Source organism: Thunnus maccoyii, chromosome 5, assembly GCF_910596095.1.
Source record: "Thunnus maccoyii chromosome 5, fThuMac1.1, whole genome shotgun sequence".
NCBI classification, from domain to species: Eukaryota; Metazoa; Chordata; class Actinopteri; order Scombriformes; family Scombridae; genus Thunnus; species Thunnus maccoyii.
Genome location: NC_056537.1, coordinates 18448935 through 18469906, shown reverse-complemented (window position 1 = coordinate 18469906; position 20972 = coordinate 18448935). Strand labels below are relative to the sequence as shown.

At 39.9% G+C, this 20972-nt stretch overlaps 2 protein-coding genes across 3 annotated transcripts; one reads left to right on the top strand and one right to left on the bottom strand.

Annotated features, from left to right (window-relative positions):
• Positions 1-264: 264 nt before the first annotated feature.
• Positions 265-8468, top strand: synm (synemin, intermediate filament protein). The gene is made up of 4 exons (XM_042412161.1): positions 265-1175; positions 2399-2523; positions 3950-4029; positions 4185-8468. Exons 1-4 carry the CDS (start codon positions 378-380, stop codon positions 6239-6241), a joined length of 3060 nt encoding a protein of 1019 aa, XP_042268095.1. The 5' UTR covers positions 265-377; the 3' UTR covers positions 6242-8468.
• Positions 8340-19804, bottom strand: ttc23 (tetratricopeptide repeat domain 23). Of its 2 annotated transcripts, none has more exons than XM_042412163.1 (12): positions 19383-19804; positions 18989-19157; positions 17859-17964; positions 17363-17519; positions 17109-17234; positions 11971-12142; positions 11698-11803; positions 11190-11317; positions 10834-10983; positions 9034-9116; positions 8665-8819; positions 8340-8509 (listed from the first exon to the last, which is right to left on the bottom strand). In XM_042412163.1, the coding sequence occupies exons 1-11, from the start codon at positions 19439-19441 to the stop codon at positions 8708-8710; spliced, it is 1368 nt and encodes a 455-aa protein (XP_042268097.1). In that variant the 5' UTR covers positions 19442-19804; the 3' UTR covers positions 8340-8509; positions 8665-8707. The 2 variants fall into 2 exon arrangements, with proteins under 2 accessions (XP_042268097.1, XP_042268096.1); XM_042412162.1 differs by having other exon boundaries at positions 17859-17982; positions 19383-19803.
• Between the last annotated feature and the right edge of the window lie 1168 nt (positions 19805-20972).

Below are 20972 nucleotides of genomic sequence, written 5' to 3'. Positions count from 1 at the left end.
CTTAAGTTTTATAATTAGGCTAGAGTAGATTGTGTAGTTAGTTTTCCCCCCACCGTCTTTTAATTTTATAACACTGCACAACATACTATGTTTTTACGTTTGCTAACTTTCACAGTTACGTTTACCACATTTTTGGTCATTACTGAGTTTTTACATGTCGTACAGTACTTAAAAGCAGCATAACATCTGCCAGGGACACGGACGCGTTTGGGACGCTCCTCTGAAGCAGGACCCGCCCTCCTCCTGCACTTGTCAAAGGGCACTGATCGCAAATTACATCACAGTTGTGCCCACAGACGCACACGCATATCACAACGGGACCTGAGTCATACAGACGGGACAATTTTTAAACTCTCTCTTTCTTATTACATGCCACAATGTTGCCTTTCAAGAGAACATTTGAGAACGAAAAACATCAACTAAAGGAGCTCAACAGCAGACTTGCCCAGTATCTCTCCAGAACCAAGCAGCTGGAGCAGGAAAATGCGCATCTCATAGCCGAAATAAATAAACTCAGACATGTGAAGACGGCGGAATGGGAACCGAAGTACAAGGCTGAGCTTCGGGATCTGAGGAGAATGGTGGGGCAGATGTCGTTTGAAAAGTCCCAGGCTGAGATGGAAAGGGAGAAGCTATGGCGCGAGTTGCAGATGATCCAGTCTATGTGCTGCGAGCAGACTGAGGTGTGCAGGGAAGTCAGTGGCGAACTAAAAGGCTGCGAGTCGGAGCTTCACCACGCTCACAAGACCAACAGTGAACTCCAGCAGCGTTTATTTCAACTAGAAAAAGAGTATAAATGCTTAGAAGATGCGCACAGGCAACAAATGGACCATTTACATCGTCAGGTGGAGTCCCGGGTGGTACCAATCATCACGCAAACTTATTGCGGGCCTCCGGCGGCCTCCTTGGAAGAGGTGGAAGAATATGCCCGAGGACTGTCCGAAGGTTGGATTGAAACCTTTGAAATGTACCAGCAGAAAGTGGAAGAAATGGAGCAGTCGATTAAAGCGGACCAGGCGAGGCTGAGTGATCTCCAGAGGGAGAAGATGCTGTACGCATCAGAGTTGGACAAATTACGCACAGAAGCGGAAAACCAAGGCAAGGTTCAGATGCATCTCGAAGAGCAACTGATGCATATGCAGGAAAAATTCCGTGTGGACTTCAGTGAATATCAGGTAAGGAGAAGTCTGTTGTTACTGAGGAAAGATTTATATCTTATTTATAAGATATATATTTTCAGACAGACTGAGTTGAAACCAGGGATCAGGGGATTTGTTTCAACTAGCCTACAAGAAATTAGAAAACACAAAACTGTATTAAACAGAATAGATCCCCCTTTACCCCGCTGAGGCTTGGGAGAGGAGAGAGGCTACTCCCTCGCTGTGCCACACCCACTGTCCTTAAAGGCACTGATGCAGCTGCAGCAGCTGTCAGTGTCTGCTGTACAAATGATTTATGGATCAATCTAATCCTTGAAGCCTAAATAATGAACATATCACCAAAATCTATGCAGAAATGATTATTTTCTAACAAGAATATATATGATGTGTGACATCCTGTAACTTGCCCCAATCTGGCTCCGGCCTGTCCCAGGCAGTGCCATTACAATAAAACATGCAATAGATGTTGGATCTAAAGTTAATGTAACACTCCTCCATAATAACAAAGTGGTGCCTGTCAAGTTTGTGTTCCCATAACTGTCAAAAGTATGGATCTTGCGTGCAACATTTGACCTGCATATAAAAGGATTGGATAGCCTGAGTAGCTAAATGGCGTTTTACCTCCCCAGTACTTCATGGCTGCTAGATTACACCAGCCACTTAAACCAATTAGCTGTCAGACTGACAAATCCTTATTAGCCTCCTTAAGATGGAGCCAAAAGCAGGTCAGCCAGCTTTCAGTGACAACACTGCTCAAATACTGAAGGATTGCTTTCAATATTGTAACAAAGACACATTTATCACAGGTTCACCGCATTACAATTTAGAATTGCGCATGACATCTGTTGTGAGATGTCAGATATAATTCTTATGGAAAAGGCTTATGCACGATCATGAGAGCAGTCACTGCAAATGATTAGTGCAGTCTGTTAGTGGGATCAGACTTGATTTTAAAAAGAATGTTCATACAGATGACTATCTTTCTTTCTAAATTAGATTTAAACGAGAATAAGTGGTGGGGACTTAAAGGATCTAACAGAAACAGCACAGATTTACCAAGTTAACACTGAAGGCTGCAGTAAAATAAAATGTTGAACAAGGGAGCTGAATGATTACATAATTTTCATTTAATTGCAGGGATGAACAAAAAAAATGCAATACTGTACCTAATGGAGAGACCGCAGACTTGTGAAATTACACTATGTGAAAAATGAAAACTTCTTGTCTTTTTCCTTCAGATGATTATTGAGCAGCTGGAGCATGAGAGGAACATGATGTCTAACACTATGGCAGAAAAGATGAAAGAACATCAGCACCTTCTTCAGGTCAAGATGGATTTGAGCATGGAGGTGGCTGCCTACAGGTGATCATATTTATTTTATCAGTCTTTTAGTCAAATGAAATGTTTTAATCATGTCTCAGAAAAAGACGCCAGTTCTAAACTCCTTGTGAAAGTAGTTTTCCCTAATTCATTTTTGGGAATTATGCCTTTACTAGATAGTTGACCCTAGAGAGATAACAGGAAATGTGGGCGAGACTGGGGACGCTGCAGTTTATGGTCATAGAATGTGTTTTAACTATTTTAAGAACTGGTTGTGGTAACTGGTTCAAGAAGTATGAACCTCCCAAACTGTCTTTAATGACCAAACTGGTGATGAACCACGTGATGAAAAAATGGGGTTATGTTTTTTTTTATGATAATGATGAAAATACATTGTGAAGTATGAGTGATAAAAGCTTTTTGGCTGGCTAAAAAATTCTTTTTCAGTGATATTTACAAAATTTTAACAATAATTTGCTTGTCCAAACAAACCCCCACTCCCTACATTTACTCTTAGCTTGATTGATTTCATCAAAAACATTAGAAGAGATCAGCTGCTTGCTTCCGTTCCTTGTTTGCCACTAAGTGCTCTCATCTAAACCCTCTTTCTTCAGTTCGATATGCTGGAAATTAGTTGCTCCTATTTACTTATAAATACTATACATAGATTTTTAATAGGGTTCATTAAACTTTCTCTGGGGTTTATTTTAACCGTACAGGAAGAGAGACAAATTACATTTGGCATTTCATATCCTGTTATAGCATGGCATGTCTAGTCTTCATGCTCCTACCACAGCTAGATCACACATGCTCACATACTAACAGACTATTTTTATTGAAAAGAAATGTCATTTATGAATCAGTTAATAAACATATACTTATATTTTAAGTTTATATGCAGTTATCAGGCACGTCTGGTTTGTTTTGAATTTTTGGAATAGACAGAATGCTTTCTCCGAGATGTGGCAGTGGCATGTGTTTTTGTATATGTCATGAGTCAGCTTTTGCTTTTGGATTCCTACGGAAGTATGGACAGCCCCACTATGAAGCTGTTATTTTTAGGTCAGTCTTCTTGAAAGCACTCTCCGGAGAGGTTGTTCTTTTTGAGGGACTTTGGTTTGCTGTTGTTTGTTTGTTGAATCACGGCCAAGGAAAGGTGAGCTGTTTAAGCAAATTACTACAAGGAATTTGTTAGATGACAGTGGCCTGTTATGTTCTTGATGATTATTACCCTACATGGCCAGGTCCTGGGTTCATACCGTCTTGTAAGCCTGTTGCGTTTAGTTTGAGAGGGTTGAGATGGCAGAGCTGAATGATGTGGAGCGTCTTGTAAGGTATTTATTTTTGGTAATTTTTTACATACATGGGAAAATAATTATTGTCGAAAGGGGAGATAACCACATAATTTACAATTACTTTTTTGCGCTTGTATTGAAAAAGTATTTTGTCTTTTTTCTTGTTTGTTTAGGGCTCTCCTGGAAGGTGAGAGAGTAGGTCTGCAAGATGCTCACAGGAGGGTGAATCAACATCAAAGAGAAAGAATAATAGGTACTGTAATGAAAAGTGTTATTGTTCTTGTTGCATGTTGATCCCAAGAGTTCATTGTAAGAATAGTTTGAAGTATTTATCTCCATCACTGAGGGTGTTTTTTCTTAATCAAACATAAGTATAAATTATCAAGAAATGATAATTCTCTGCCTCAGATATCAAGATGCCTGCCCAACCATACACTCCAAGAGCATCCACCTCAATCAGACAACATGTGGATGCCAGGTACACAGCGCCGATTCCAAACCTGAGGAGATCTCCTGTGCCTCACTCTGGGTCCATTAGTCCCTCAAGGGTCATCCCTATTTCACTCACAGCCAGAGCTCAGCATCAGAGTCCCGCATCCAGAAGGGACATGATCTCATTTACCAAAGCTCGGGCTGCTGCTTCTGCCCCTGCGCCCACTGCTACCAAAGATAAACCAATGGTCCACAGTGAAAAACAAATTGGTCAAAAGGCGCAGAAAACAACAACAGAGGAGAAAACTGTGCAAATCAAACAGGTCTTTCAGGTAGAGAATCAAATAGGCCCCATTAAGTCCTCTACTGCTGAGACCACATCAGTGAGAGTGGTGTCGCCACCAATGATGAGCCTGAACATGAAAACCGAGACTGAAAGGAAAAAGAAAGTGCCAGATGAAAAAGAAAAAGGAGATGTTTGTGACAGTGAGTTTAAAGATGAAGGGAAAACAGAGTCTACGATAGGCCCAGGCGAGAAAAAGGTATTAGACTCAGTGTCTGTTGAGGAGCTCATTGAGAAAGTGATAAAACCAGCTGGTTTGGAAGCTAAAGTTTGCTCATCAGGAGACTCAAAGGTAATCTATCATGTGGAGAAAACTGAGCAGGAGGATGGTTCAACTAAGACACAGATTGTGCTGGAGTCCAAGGTGGAGGAGGAGCTGGATATTTCAGAGGACTCTGCCCTGGATGAGCTACTGGGCCAAGGGGTGAAGAAGGTGTCACTGGAGGACATCAAGGACACAACAACAGGAAGCATGATCAAGAACCTGCTGAGTGGCCTGCAGGGAGGTGAGAGCCTGCAAAATAGGTCTGTCAACGTGGAAATTATTGAGGAACCAGTTGAGTCTCTCAGTGATGAGGAGCATGAGGTTGAGCAGAAGTCCAGATCTAGTTTTTATGAGCCCTCCTCAACATATTTCCAAATTGAGGAGCTAGAAAATGTCCCTCATGTCGCTCAAGTTCAGAGTGATGTTGATGCCATGAAAACCTTCACGACGGACACAGTCCATTCCAAGGGTGGATCTGTTCAAGTTCAAGAGATCTCTAGGGAGAGTGAATCTCCATATTTCTCACATGACCAAGAGCCTCATGAGTACTTTGTCTCCACACCAGATGAGAACCTTTCTGAACCCGAGGAAGGTGTTGGCATCACCTCATATGGCCATTATGGCGTTTTAGATGACCTGTCAGATGAGAGGTATTATCGAGATGAAAGTCTTCCATCAAAAAGTGTGATTGTTGAGGAAAGTGACGAATTCAAGTTCATGTCAGGTGATCACGCCTTTGTCAAAGAGAGTTTTCCAGAGTGCATCATTGAAGAAGAGGTTCGTGTCTCCCCTATAGTGCAGGAGTCAGTGCTTGAGTTCCTAAGAGAGGATGCATTGGAGCCTAAAGAGCAGCTGAAGGGAGCTTTAGAGAAGTTAGAAGACTCAGTGTCAGGTCCACTGAGAGAGGAGTTGGCTTACCTCAGAAAAGTGAGCAATGAAAGTCCAGAGAATTTGACTGTCGATGTCAAAAAAGTGCAACAGTCAAGTGACAATGGAACCATGACCATTGTTGCAGAGCTGAATGTCTCGCAAACACTAGAGGAATCTGGGCTTCTAGACACAGGTGATGATCTATCTGAAGAGCAGATCATGGCAGCTCTAAAGTCTTCTAACATTGAGAAAGCCTTCCAAGATGGGGCAGGAGGCGGGTACAGCTTCAGAGTCACCAAAGAAGAGGATGTTGCGTATGGAGAAGAGTTTGAAGGCTTCACTAATGAAGGAGAGTCTGCACTTGAAATAACTGAGAAACATATCAAACTGGGGCCATCAGAGAAGTCCTTCACCTTCCAGATGGATGTGCATGGTAGCCATGCTGAGGCAACCTCAGAGCAAGATCTGCAGTCTCAAATCTTGGAGACCCCGGTGAAGGTTTCTCATGAGAAAAGAGTTGCGACAGTTTACCTTGAAAGCCCTACAGATGATTAAAAAAGTTTTCAGTGAAAAATATTTTCACACTCAATATTTGCCAATGCGTCACTCAGTGCACATGTAGAGGTTGTTTTGATGCAGCAATCCACCACATATGGCATTAATGCTGGTTGCAGACACTGTAATGCTTTCATTTTTGCAGTAAAACATTATATACACAATTGATGTGCAGCTTTTATTGTACCTACTGTACAGTATGTCACCCAATATTTTGTGCCCCTAACTGCATCTGTTAATTCAAACAAAATTCAATTAATCAAGTAAGCATACTAGATTATTACATATTTTATAATATTAATTGAGGCAGTGCTACATAGTCAAAGATACACAATGCCAACTAATAAGGGCTAGCTTGAGTAAGGATTGTAATATCTATATATTATAGCAATTTTTTAATGGTAGTCTATATACTGTTGGAGTGTAGTGCTGGTGTGGGTTAACCTTTTTATAGTTTGCAGTATCTTTGAACTTGTTTATGTTCTCTAGATTTCTCTATTTTTGTACTAACCTGTGCTGTACAGCTTAAACATCCTGTTCTGCAGTTCACAGCACCCCATCACCCTGACCATCAGATCATGGCCTTTTCTAATATGTAATTAGTTTAGTTTATTCATTTATTTTAAAGGGACAATGCATATTGCTTACATTTCTGAAAATATGCCAGAGTTAACCAAAAGACTAATCTTCTGTAGTCTACATCTAATGCAGAGCAACATGTGACAGTTGGAAGTTATGATGTGCTGTGTGCAGTATTTGCAGGTTGGAGCTTTAATTTTTTTTTTCACTTGGGGACTGCTACAAAATGGAATGATGATAGTATATACTCTATGCTGGAAAACAGCAGGTTATGTTAACCAGTTGACACTAATGCACACAGAATATAGGTAAGCTTATAGTGGAAGAAAGTATACACATGTATGCTGGGGAAGTGGAGAAAAAGATAGTAATTTGTCTTAACAAATACTGCAGGTTTTTGAACACTGAAATCAAGGTAGAGTGCAAGTAAATGTGGCACTTAAAAGTGTCTGTCATGTAGAATAAATATTTAGGTATTTAGGATTTACCCTTACTCACAACTAAGTACACATTATACAGTTTTGACAATTGGAAAAAAATAACTGCCCAATATATAATTACAATTTTGTTACACGATGTTACATTTTTCTATAAAATCTATATCTTTACATGGTATGTCAATACCATGTGTTTTTATTCACCCAACAGTAAATATTGTGACTTGAACACATGCTTAAGGAGTTGGAAATTCAAAATACCATTTTAAATTCCACAGGAAAATGTCAATTTTAAAGGCAAGTGGTAAGACGGAAGAAAGAAAAGAAGGTAGTAGAACCTTTATGAATGAAAAAGAATGCAGCGATAGGGTTATTAAAGAAGATACAATGACATCTGGGTTTGATGTAAGTCTTGTCTGAACGTTGTTTGTTTGTACACATTGGTTTATCACAGTGTTGGCTTGAAGGATTCACCTTTGCTCTGACACAAGAGTGTTTTCATGACCATGACTATTTTTGGATCATCAGCTTAGTGGCACCGAGTGTTCACCAGGGTTTGTTGTGTTGTGTACTAGCTCCAGAAGCAGAAATGGTCCAATACTATTACAGTGTGGTGACATGTTTTGCATGGCTGTACAATTTACACTTACACTAACTACTGAGCAAAGTCTACTCAAATTGCTTTTTTGGCACCATCATGTTGAAAAATTGTGAGTGTGAATGTCATGGCTTTTAAGTTGACTATTAATATGTTTATTGTCAATCTACAAAATTAAACCTATATGAAAACAATGTTTTACCTTTAAGTGCCCAGATACAACACATTCTCATAGATTTTCTGGTCTGTAAACTGCAGTAATACAAGAAAAAAAAAGTTTCACATCAGTCACATCAGTGTACTTAAATTGTGGCTGAATAAGGAAATTCTCTGTTAGGTTTTTTTTTAACATGTACAGTATGTACACAGTGCAATCTGGATACTACTGTATATGTCATTACATAGCATAAACATAATAATATACATCAGCATACAGAAAATCTACTGATGAATAAAGATGTTTAATGACTGAGTGTTCACCCTGGACAGCCCAACATTATTGCTTTTATTGACATAATAATTTACATTGAACAAATAACAATATGGCTTTTGATGATTAAGGTTCCTTGGAAATTGTTTCATATGTTAACATCATTAAAAACTACTGTGGGTATGTTTTGTGAGTGTGAGTATTTCTTTAAAACCAAAATATTTCACCTAATGTACAAAATGACACAAAATCATGTACTTCCAGAGGACATGATTAGAGCAATTCAAGCTAATTTTGAGCAGAGGGAGTTGCCTGTATAATATTGACAAAAGACAGACAAATTTCTTGAGGAAGTGAATATCACTAGCTCTTGGTCCAAACCATCAGGATTATTCTTGTGACATAAACAAGAGAAGAACAGTTTAAGAGTCAGATATGCTTCCCTCTTTGCTACCGGATGGTAGAACTGAAAACGTGTGAGGTTTTGTCTTCCTTCTACCTTGCCTCTGCAGACTCTCAGCCACCTCTGGTGCCCTGCAAAACATACAGTACATGGTTACATCACTGAAACAGGGACTGTATTCTTATGTCTGTTCTTCCAAATCAATTTGTCCTCTAAATTCACCAAACTATTTAATAAAACCTGTTGATTGGCAATTTATCACCAGGTGAATCAAATGTCTTGGTCTTAATATAGTCTAAAGGTACTTTAATTAGTGACAAATATAATAATGTTCTGCATATTTACCGGGCCAACATGTCTACAGCTTTTTGTGTGGCTTTTGTCTTCTTGTGCTGAGGGCCATACAGTAAATTCTGGATCTCCAGGCACTAAAATTAAAAATAAAGAAAAATTAATAACGGCAGAGTGAGTGGTCATTGGAAGATGAGAGGTGCAACTCATACTCAGAGGGGAATAAACACTTCCTAGCAACATGTGAATGTACTAAACATCCCAAAATAACCACTGTAGCAGACCAAGGTTGAGATAACACCTGTGCTGAACACTCGAAGAGTTGAGTCAACAAGGGGGATCTCCTAGATTTATTTTCAGGGCTCTAAAGCAGTAAGACAGGAATCTGAGGTAGTAAACCCAAGAAATCAAAGATACAGCTTATATCACTTTCCACTCTACATTTAGTGTGCTGAAATCAAATGACATGAATGAGCAATGACTGCTTAGCTATGAAAATACAACACAATTTTCCAAAATCCAGAGAAGTCTTTTTAACTAGAAAGACATGTACGATTACACAACACACACACAGTGACGCAACAGACAGGATAAAAACCTGCTTGCCATTTTTGCAATCATCATAAATAACAAGATGTGAGGAGATTTTTGTTAAAGCAGGGAAAAAAGTAGCTAAAAGTTTCCTGCTTCACCAGGACAAGTAAAACACTCTGGAACAGATCCATCTGGCCTCTTGGATGTTTTCACTGTTGCTAAGGTTGATGTAATGGAAGGCCTTTTTTTCTCAGCAGCACAACAGAGGAAGGTGGAAATGTCAAGTGTGTGTTTGTGTGTGTGCCATTGTTCTCTATGTTTTTTTTTTGGTAGACCTTATGTAGTATATACTGTATGAACTAGCTTTGCTTTGGAAAGTTGCTCAATCATTGTGCAGATGGTGTCATGATGACAGCGGGGAAAAAAAGTCCTGGCATATCTGCTCTATGTCAGGGTACTTCAGAAAGGTTAGTAGTCGAACGTGGAGAAGAGAGAGTGAGACTTGATTCACTCTGTCATACTTAGACCCTCTCCGCACTTGGATGCAATAACACAGCAACATAGCAACCAGGCTCCTTTACTTTCAGGCATGTCCTTACTAGTATGAAGAAATCCCCCTTTACTTGTGTAACTTAGTTATGTTTGGTGGTCGGTAGAACTGAGCTCATAGGGCACACATATGCAGTCACTTATGAGAAACAAATAATACTCATTACATAAGGAATAAAGTAAAGCACTAAAAGCTGTTGAGATGGAACATGATTAAATCCACTAAATGCTGCTGTTTATTCAGTGCATATGTGCTGAAAGACACATGAATGTCATTTCTGTTTCAAAGGACATAATGGCGTACAGAACTAATTGGGGTCAGTGTCCCTTTAATTGACAACAGTTAGCAAACATTCTCTTTCCAAAGTTGTGTTGCCCATCTGTCAGGCTCCAGCCAGACTAAGGAAACACAAAGTCACTCTGTGTGATATTTTACACCAGGGAGGACAGCTCTGCACACTGCACCCTTCCAAGATTAGCATGCGACTCTGATAGCGCTGAGCCTTTAGAGAGGATGGTGAAAATAGCTCATCTCAATATTACAGGGACTCTTTGTGTATATATTTTAAACAAGCCTCTCAACCTTTGACTGGTATTGGTGGTCACACCCCCTGACTCTTGGCCTTTAATAAAACCCTCCCAAATATTTGGCAGGGAAAATGTCATGTCCGACAACAGTAACTACTACTCTGTCCAGCATTTCTAATATGTATTTATAGATTGTAACCAGGACAAAAAAATACCACTAAGTGGTCTGTAATTTGTGATTACCTTTGTCATGGTCCTGTGGGCCTGCTTCATCCTGCCCTCACTCATCTCCACACTTCCTACCAGCTGAAGGGTGTCCGCTACCTCGGCACTCAAATCACCGAATGTAGATCTCTTTGAAATTAGAGATGCTCTCTGGATTTCCACACATCTCTGCATTAAAAATAGGTGAAAATCATCAGCAGACAGAGCCACAACCCATGTAGCAGGTGGAATCAATCCCTTGACAATCACAAAGGAAATGAGGAAATGTTTCCATGGTGCTGCTCTCGGAACAGAAAATGTGTTGATACTTAAATGTGTTGATAAACTGTGCCTGGAGAAAATCACTGTGTGTGTGTGTGTGTGTGTGGCGTAACCTCTTGCTGTCCATTGAGGAGGAGGAATCGACAGAAATCATCCTGGGCAGTGAGAAAGGCTGGATCCAGCAGACCTACAGATATCTTGTATGAATTTAGACTCTGCTCAAAGTAGCGACCTGCAGAGTCTACACCAGCATGGGGAAAACACACAAATGATGCATGTTAACTTAATTTATGGTAATGATTGAGTGAGTAACTGATTCTGAAAACATACAATATAAACTTATCAATATTTTTCTACATGAACCCTTCAATTTTTTCTTTCCAGATGTTACGTTTTACATAAATACTGCGAATCATACATTTTCTTTATGATTGCTGACATGGATGAATCATAGTGATATGGCTCAACTTAGACATGTCTTCAATACAGCTATTGTAAGTCTGGTTTCCATAACACCATGTTAAAGAATTTGACATATAGGAAGACAGTGGGAGATTCAAATCTTAATTAACCCCTTGTGCCTATCGCTCAGGCCCGACATATGTTTGTGAATAGACTCACCATTGTGGTGGGGCTCTGCAGCAGCAGAAAGGATGAGGGCCAGGCTGTGGGAGATCTGAGCCCTCTCTAGCCCCTCTGGGCAGTGACTCATAGCAATGGCATGAGCCTAGCAGAAACAACCCGGTGAAATAAGACAGATCACATATCAACAAATAGGTGTAGGAGGTGTAGCTGACAACACAACTTGGCACTGTCTAAAGCAGCCCTAGTGTGATTGTGTATGTTGTACTTGAGTGTTGTGTATGATGTCTTTGTAAATGATAGTCCCCTTGCCTTGGAGAGATGCTCTATGGCTCTGTCCAAATGATCCCTGTCCTGTTCAATGGCGGCCATGTCCCTATAGACAGAAGTGGTCTTTTCAGGCTTACCACAATCCTTAAGCAGTTGCAACGACTTCTCACACTGGCTTAAGGCTTCTTCTAGCCTGTTCTGTTTCTTATGGACCCTATAGAACAAAAATAGCACACAAATAGGCAGACTGTCAGAAATGGAAAGACAAACATAAAGACGGTGACCAGTATAGCCCACCACACAGGCAGCAGGGTAGAGTAAGGATTATAAAGCTTACCCTTCAAGTAATTTGTCTGGGTCCCTGTATTTGAAAGCATTTTACAGCTGCAGCTGCAGTGTATGTTCTGTAGTTTGCCCTGCACTTTGATTTCCATTCAGGGGATTGACACAATATCAGAGTATTCAAAAATAATACAAATGAGTATTGGAATTACATTTTTCTTGTAATATGTTGAACCAACTCTTCACAACAGAATGTAAAAAACAGGGAAACGTGAATAGACCTTGAAAATGTCTGTTAAACCTGCACATCCTGATAAAGACATGAATACAAAATAAAATTTTAAAAACAATTTTTCACACATTTTGTCTAGTAGCACTCTTTATTTAAATTATTGGCTGTATAAAGTATATACCTTTATGTCTGTTAATTCATTACTATAAGCCTGTTTTATATTACTGAAGTAATTTCCTTGGTCTCTAGCCAAACCCAGTCCCTGCAGAGTGGTGAATGCTTTGGCTGATGGCTGCAGTTGGAGTGCACTCTATAATGAGGAAAGCCTGCACATTGCCCTTTTATCTGTTTTTGGTTGCATCCTTTCAACAGTCTGTCTCCTCTGGGACTGAAGGTTACACTGCTCCTAACCTTTGCATTTTAACTAGAACCACTCAGAGTCAGACAAATAACCCCTGAAGTATTTTCAAACTCTAATTCCAGGGCGTCTAAATTAGCGGATGCCCTTGGAGGTTCAGTGGAAACCACCCGAGCAAAGCTGGAGATCTAGGCATCGTCATCGATAAAACACGGGTAGCTCAGAATTCTTCATCTATGTCAACAAATTCGACAAACGGGTAACAATTAAAGGAAAAACATGAATGTGTGGAAACGCATAGCCCTGTATGGAAGCACCTGCTTCCATACAGGGCACAAGAGGTCACTGAATGGTTTTGTAAATGCTGTGAATAACATGCTGTGGACTTCACAGTCACCAGATCTTAACTCAGCTGAACACCTCTGATAGATTTTAGATGGATGTGTTGGACAGCACTCTCCACTGCCCTCTTCAAATGATGGTATATCTTTTTAAACAGTGGTGTTTATCCATCCATTTAAGCTCCAGACACTTGTAGACAACGAGCACTGAAGCTATTCTAGAGGCTTGTGGTGGCCTAATACCTTTCTAAGGCACATTAGGTTGGTATTTCCTTTAATTTGTCCCTTATACCTGCCTAATGCTTCCTGTCATACTGCTTTGAGTTGCTTGAGCTACTACAGAGCAGTTGGATGGTAAAGGGAAATTGAGAGAGAGGACGAGAGACCATGGCTGCATTATCCACTGCAAGGACATTGGATCCATCAGGCAATTCTGCGAACAGCTTCAAACCATCTAATGGACTCTAAATTTAATTCAGCTCTCCAGTCAAGGAGGCAGCCTGTCTCAGAGGGCACTACTGTACCATCTCTAGCTAACATTACTACCACACAGCAGTATAGGAAACCCCTTTCACAAATCAGTCTTCCCACATCCGCACTGTTCAGACTATAGTTGTATGTGGTTTTTTGGATGACTGATAATTTATTTATTTATGGAGTGAATGCTGCAGTCAATCTGTTATAGCATGATATTTGATTTAAGGTTTTATCCAAGGTGCCTTCCAGTATCATGAGTACATACAGTAATTTTAGCACAGGCAGCCTCTCTGGGAACCAAAAGTCTAAGCTGTCAGTGGTATGTCATGCTTGCATCCCTGGACCACATGAATTTGGGTATTCATGGCTCAGTGGCTAAATGCCAGCAGCACAGGTTACAAAAACATTATGAAGGCTCATTTCTTTGAATTTTCCCATGAATCCCAGATTATCCTAACATGCCTCAAAGGATAATAATGGAGTGTCCCACCCATAAGTGTTCGTAGGGCAGGCACTTCAGATCCTTTTAGGGCAGCAGCAATGGCTTTAGCTGAGCTACATTCCAGCATGCCTTGAGTTCTGCCATTCTGCTTGCATCGACAGACAGACACAATGCCCCTCTATCCTCTCATTCACTCTGCATCCTTACGCACTTCCTGGCAAAGCGGTAATATGCCACATCCCACTGAAATCTACTAACAGTCCACAGGGCCAGGAATTATTATAATTAAGGATTTGTAGAAGTGTTGCCAAGCAAGCCTCACAGCCCTCTTTTGTAAATGTTTCCAGAACATGGTTGATGTAAGTTTGCTCTGAGCTTTCACTTGGAAAATGGTCCAGAAAGGCCAAGCCAAAGTGAAAGCAGGAGGACAAAAACACAGCAGCCTGCTCCAAGAAATCTGTGTGGTGCTTTGAACTGACTGAATAACACTCAAGAGTGAGCTTATTATTGTGTGCCTCAGGTGGAGTGAGATAAAATTTGGTATAATCTAGAATATGCACAGGAATACTAAACCACCTGTCCAGGCATCATAGTCATCTAAAACAAAAGCCCTGCTGGTTTTATTCCAGCCATCTTAACTACCTTTTTGGAAAGAAAACCAGCAATCCGTGGATCCTGATCATCAGAATACTACTGGTATTTTGAGCAGTCAGTCTGTGTATTTAGATCTATGAACCCAGTAAATAGCCTGTGTAAAAACTAAGGAGAGGGGAGTAAGGCCACTGATTATCTCAACAGCACAAACTCTGGAGATTAGTTGCATTAAGTTGGTTTACAGGGAGTGCAGTTCAATTAATGTGATGCATGAACAAGGAAATTATGTAAGGGTGGAGAAAATATGGAAGAAATTACTGTGGGTTTATTAATCAACTAGATTGAGTTGATGAATACATGGTGAAAATCTTTAATTCGATGAAATCTGTAAACTTAAGTGTAGATTTATGACAACAGTTATGAATAGGCAACGATAAACACGTCATCTGAGCACACACACAACACAAATCTAAACCTAGCAATAAAGCTTTTGCATCCTTGAAAGAAATATCTCATTTGGCTGATCACAAGCGCACACCTTGAGTGTGAACCTGAAACTGAAGCAGAATGTTTGGACCAGGATCTATAGGAGGGCTGAGCTTACTTTATTGTTCCAGGCTTTGGTGGGAACATTCCCCTCCATCACAACAGTGTTGACTGACAGAGCTTTAGACGCATGCCAAATTCTTAGTCATCACCTAACAAAAGAGATTTAGCAAGCTTACACACCAGCCAGAGTCTGCACATTTTTTCAATTACGCATATCATGTCAACAAACTCTGACTCTCTGAAACAGACCAAGATGGCATCATCTATGAATTCCTTTTAGTGTAGCTCACCTCAGCTGCTGATAAGGCTCGTTTCAATGCTGCAGTATTGCTTGTCTTTAACTCGCAACAGGATTTTTTAAAACAAAGCTTCCGAATTACAGGCTGAGATTAGAAATATTAAACTAAAGCATAACTTTAGGATGGAGTCCCATGTTAAAACACTGTCATCCCACTACTGACTTCCCTTACATAATGATTTATAAGGATGATTTTTTTCCCCTTCTAAAACTAAAAAAAACCCCAACATATTTTAAAGAACTGATCTCAATTCTAACTGTATGTATTGTCTCACATTGTGAGGTTGTCAAATGTTTTGATGGAGACAAGCTTGTATTTTGACTTTTAATGTGTTTCACAATTCAACAAAGCATAGATAATATTTGCACTTATGGATTTAAACTATACCCACATGTACACAATATGTGTGAGCATTACCTATTCAGTTAGTCCAAATATATTCAATATTAACTTTTCCTTTCACATAGAACAACAACAGTATAAAAATAAACATAAACACATTAGTGAGGTGATCTCAACCGAGGTAAGACTATACTCCAGTTCCTGATTGAGATTCTAAATTCTCCCACAGTGATCTAAGCTATGACAAGTGGCTGCTATTTTTTTATATTGCCAGGCCACAGTTCCGGTAAAAGGTTATCAGCCTGTCTTGCACTTAATGTCTGTGCTTGGTGCCCCCACCATGATCCTCTAATTCTTTAATCTTTTCTTGAGCATGTAATACTACCCTTGGGACCTTTGTTGTCAATATCACCATTAGGTTACAAATGCATATTTTGAAATGGTTAAACAAATCAATAATGTGTAAATGTAGAGGGGGTAAAGTAAATAAAGTGACCGACATTTCTTCTGTGGATGAGAGAAAGAAAAAAGGCTTTGCTTTATCTCAAGCAGTGACCCACACTGTGAAGAGTGACGTGAGGGAGGATAGTAATTAAGGAGGTAGCCAAAAAAATTTAGGCAGAAAGCATGTGGAGAAAAGGAAGAAATATTTTTAAAGAGCAGCCATGCTTCTCTCCCATCTGTGCCTCTGCTTGTGCAATGACTGGATGGGTTGACATGCAGAAACCCCACCCAGCAGGTCTGTAAGGATTACTACAAATCACCCATGCTCACTGCTGAGTGGACTGCACAATAACACAGGGGAAAACCCTGATTTAATATATGGCGTTGTTTCCAAGAGAACAGGAATGTGTAGGAATATATCGCCATCTTGTGGTCAAACATAAATCTAAACTCAAAGGTTATGTTTCTCAAATTAGACTCAGTTACCATGTTGTGCAATATGTAATAATGTTAATATTATTTAGTTGTAACAATTGATGTTAATGTAAAATGCTCTTAAGCTAAACTCTGAAACCCAACTGAACAGATGTGACCTCTTACCATTTAACGTGGGATGGCCCCAGATCATTTAACTCAGCTTGAACATGATACTATGTGTGTCACAGGAAATAAATAGAGCATATCACCTGATAAGCAAAGAGTACTGCTAAAAATCAAGCCCTCAAAGGCTCTAATCTACTATATTACTAACCACTTGGTGAATTTACTACTTTGACTACAGATTTGCTGTTCGCCAAAAAAATATGTTTCACTACTGTACCTTGATAGACCAGTGGAGATTTGCAGCTCAGCCTTTATCTTGTCTTCCTCACTGATTCCTCCGTGTTGATGAAGCTCCTCAATAATTTGTTTTGCCTCCAGATAAGAGGATTCTGCTTCCTCAAGAGTTGAAAAGAGTCAAGGACATTGTCTATGGCTGCAAAATGCAACATTCTACATCTAGCCTGTTTTCTGAGTTAATCTTATTAATTCAATCCCACACCTTTACTGTCAAACATATCATGGCAAGGATATTTGGCAGTAAGCAGTGCAGCACCTCCCTGTGTAAGGTGTATGCTCAGGAGACATGTGAGAACCTCTAGTTTTTCACCTCTGCAAGGAGAGATGGAGGAGCAGAAAGGCAGCAGCTCTCTAGCCAGCAATGAGTGCTCCTGGGCCTGCAGTCCCCAGCCTGAAGAAACAAAGAGCAATCGTTGAGTTTGAAATAAACAGGGAAAAAAAATAACACCACATGAAAATAACTAGTCATTGAAGTAGCTAAATCACTATACAGCACATACAGCAGCTACATGGATCGATCACATTGAGTTGAAGCATGTGTGAGTCTTGAAAAGTTGTCTTACATTCAAAACTTTTACATTTTAGTTTTTGAACACAAGGTGAAGCAACTGCCATAAGTGGTAAAACAGTAGATGCTTGAATTGTAGCTGCATCAGTCAAAAAATGCCATATGCTTTGCGTATCAGTCTTAAATGGTAATTTACAATGTACTCAGTCTTTTTGAATTTACCTTTAAACTGGAAATATGCTTTAGCCAGTCTGGCATGGGCCTGGGCTAGTTTCAGGTGACCATCCCCATATACCAGCCTCGTCAGTGCCACACAACGTACCAGGTCCTGGATGCAAGCATCAAACTGAATGGATAAATGTCTGTCAGTATTACTTAATAGCCCGATATGTCATGCATCAAAAACCACATCAATAATGATTGTGTTAAATCTTAAATGGTTAATGGACTGCATTTATATAGTGCCTTTCTAGTCTTATTGACCACTCAAAGAGCTTTACATTACATTTACCCACACATTCATACACTAAAAGCAGAGGCTGACATGCAAGGTGCCAACCTGCTCATTAGGAGCATTACAGTGCTTCCTATCTAAAGCTCCCCACAATGTTTCTATGCTCACTCATTCACACAAACACTCACACACCAATGGCGAAGCCATCGGGAGCAATTTGGGGCTCAGTATCTCGCCCAAGGACACTTCAACATGCAGACTGGACATGCCAGGGATCGAACCACCGTCAACCTCCTGATTAGTGGATGACCCACTCTGCCTCCTGAACCACAGCCAACCCTGAGCCCAGATTAGAAAAAGTATCACCCCCTCTTATAAAAAACACACCCTTTAGAAACTTCCAATCATGCTTAGGGACTTGCATAGGGGTCAACCTTACTTTCTAACTGTTTAATCCAAAGATTTTTCCCCTCTATTGTAAGGTGTGTACAGCTGAAATTATTAATCTATAATTGATTAGTTGACCAACAGAAAATTAATGGACAACAATTTGACTTATCATTTAAGTCAATATCAAGCAAAAATAGCAATCCGTCCACCCAGATTTCAAATTTTCTATTTTTCTCTTTATATCATTGCAAACTGAATATCTTTCAGTTTAGACTGTGCCTGACATTTTCCCACTATTTTCTGACACTTTATGAACAAAATATAATTTCTAGCGAAACTTATTAGTTGCAGCCATGGGTGTGCATACTGTATAGCTTATATAGCTTTATGCAGACTGTATGCATCAATCCTGCAGAACAAATTGTGAAAGAACAGTACATCTGTGCACAATTGACTGCAAAATACCAACAATGAATGTAATATAAATTTGCCACTATACTGTACCCACTTCTTGGTTGTCTTCATGGTCTTGACCTCTGCTCTCAAAGTGTCTGAGCTTTTCTTCTGGATGGATCATAATAAATTCCTTCTTAGCATATCCTATTTGCGAGGGACTGACCACACCTGAGTCACAAGAAGGAGACGCATCCACGCCCCTGTTGATGCTTTCAGGAGACCTACAAGTTTGGTCAAACAAGGTATCTTAATCATTTTTTATTGAGATATAGCTAACATTTGAGGAAAACACTTGTGGAACTAGTATCTAACGCTACTTAAAACTCAACAAACATGACTTAGCTAAATCGTACTTGACATTAACGTTAGGTAGCTCAAGCCAGTTAAAAAGGTGATGAACTTTTATTTACGGTAAAAACGCAAGTGTTTAAGTAGAAATCACTTACGACTCAGCAGAATCGGATGATTTGGGTCGTATTTTTGACATAGTGTTGTCATTATCCATTTTAGAAACCACCAGTGGGGAAAGTATGAGATTTAACCGTTAACACAGATCTATAACCAGCAGTCTGTGTTCCTTACGTGTTACCGTGGATACACTGCGCGTGCTACTGTAGCTAACGCGACCAACCGCTGCTACTCCATTTTAATGTTTCCTTCGGAGCATTTAACGTTTGCTCTCAAAACAACACTACCCTTTGTGATACGATGTAATGCCTGAAATTCAATTCTAAAAGCATGACGCTGACAGAAGCTATAGCGTCATCAGGCCAGGCTCTGTTGTGAGCTGCCATGAAGGAAGTGCACAAAGTTATCCAACGCTGGAAAAGCTGTTCCTGAAGGTATACAGACGGAGGCGGGGCGCATTCAAGAACCAGAAGGCTTGCATGGATTTTACAGTTTGTTTTTTTTCTAATAAAACAGACAAACAAATCGACAAACGCTGAAAAATACGCCTCCCGTTTTAGGTAGCTATAGATACACTAGGCTATAATGTTAGTGTTCAAATAGAAAATTTGTGATTTTGTGATTTTCATATTTTCCTTTTTAATGTCTATCTGTGAATTCCTGTGCGTTGTTTTAGGCTTCTGTACAGTCGGTGATTGAATTAAAGTATGCTGCCAATACATCACATTTTCTGTTTGGTCATCAAGGCTGGATTGCTAAAGCTGCCAACTGCTTTAGCAGTACTTTGGCCTCAGGGTCCGCGTAAACTCTGTGTCAACTGGTTTGTTCTCATTAATCGTGTGTTGCCTGATTAAACCGCTTCTGTATGGACTTGTGCAGACAAGCTTGATTGACAGCTCCATACTTAAACTTTGTTGCAACTGTTGAGGTGGAACAATTTACACCGTCATCATTATTTTAACACTGTTATCATTATTATTAGTTCACTCAAAAAAGCAACAACAAAAAACGAACACCCTTGTCAATGTTATTAGTTTGGTGACATCACGTAATTTCCAGCATAGCTCCGCCCAACTTCAACCAGACTAGAGGTCTAATTAGTCAGAGGAATTGAGTGCACTTGTGTGGATGTTGAGTGCCTCAACCTGAACTTTTTTTGGAAATATGCAGCAAAAAGCACTACAAATGACATTATATGGGCCTGAAAGCAGCCCTTGCTTTATTGTGTGACCTTGAGGTCCTGTCTTAAAGAGGGCCTGTGTATTAAAATCTAGTTTTGGGATCTTTTTTTTTTTTCACTTTTGTGCTTATGTTTTATTTGTGTCACACCAAATCAGTACACAGCAAACTTGGAACCAGGCAGTATATCAGCATAGATTAACTGTTCACATTGCACAGGGATAGGGATGAACGCAGCCCATATTGCCCTAAGGCTCCAGCAAATTAATCTGGTCATTTTAGTAACAGGGTAACTCCTATACACTGGTTCACTACTTCATGAGTCCAAGATATTATTTTCCATTGTGAATGATGACATTTGTTCTTACAGGGTAATGGCTGAACCATGCCAAACCTGACCATATACCGCTACTACAGTTCTTAATACTCACTTTATTACTAAAATTAAA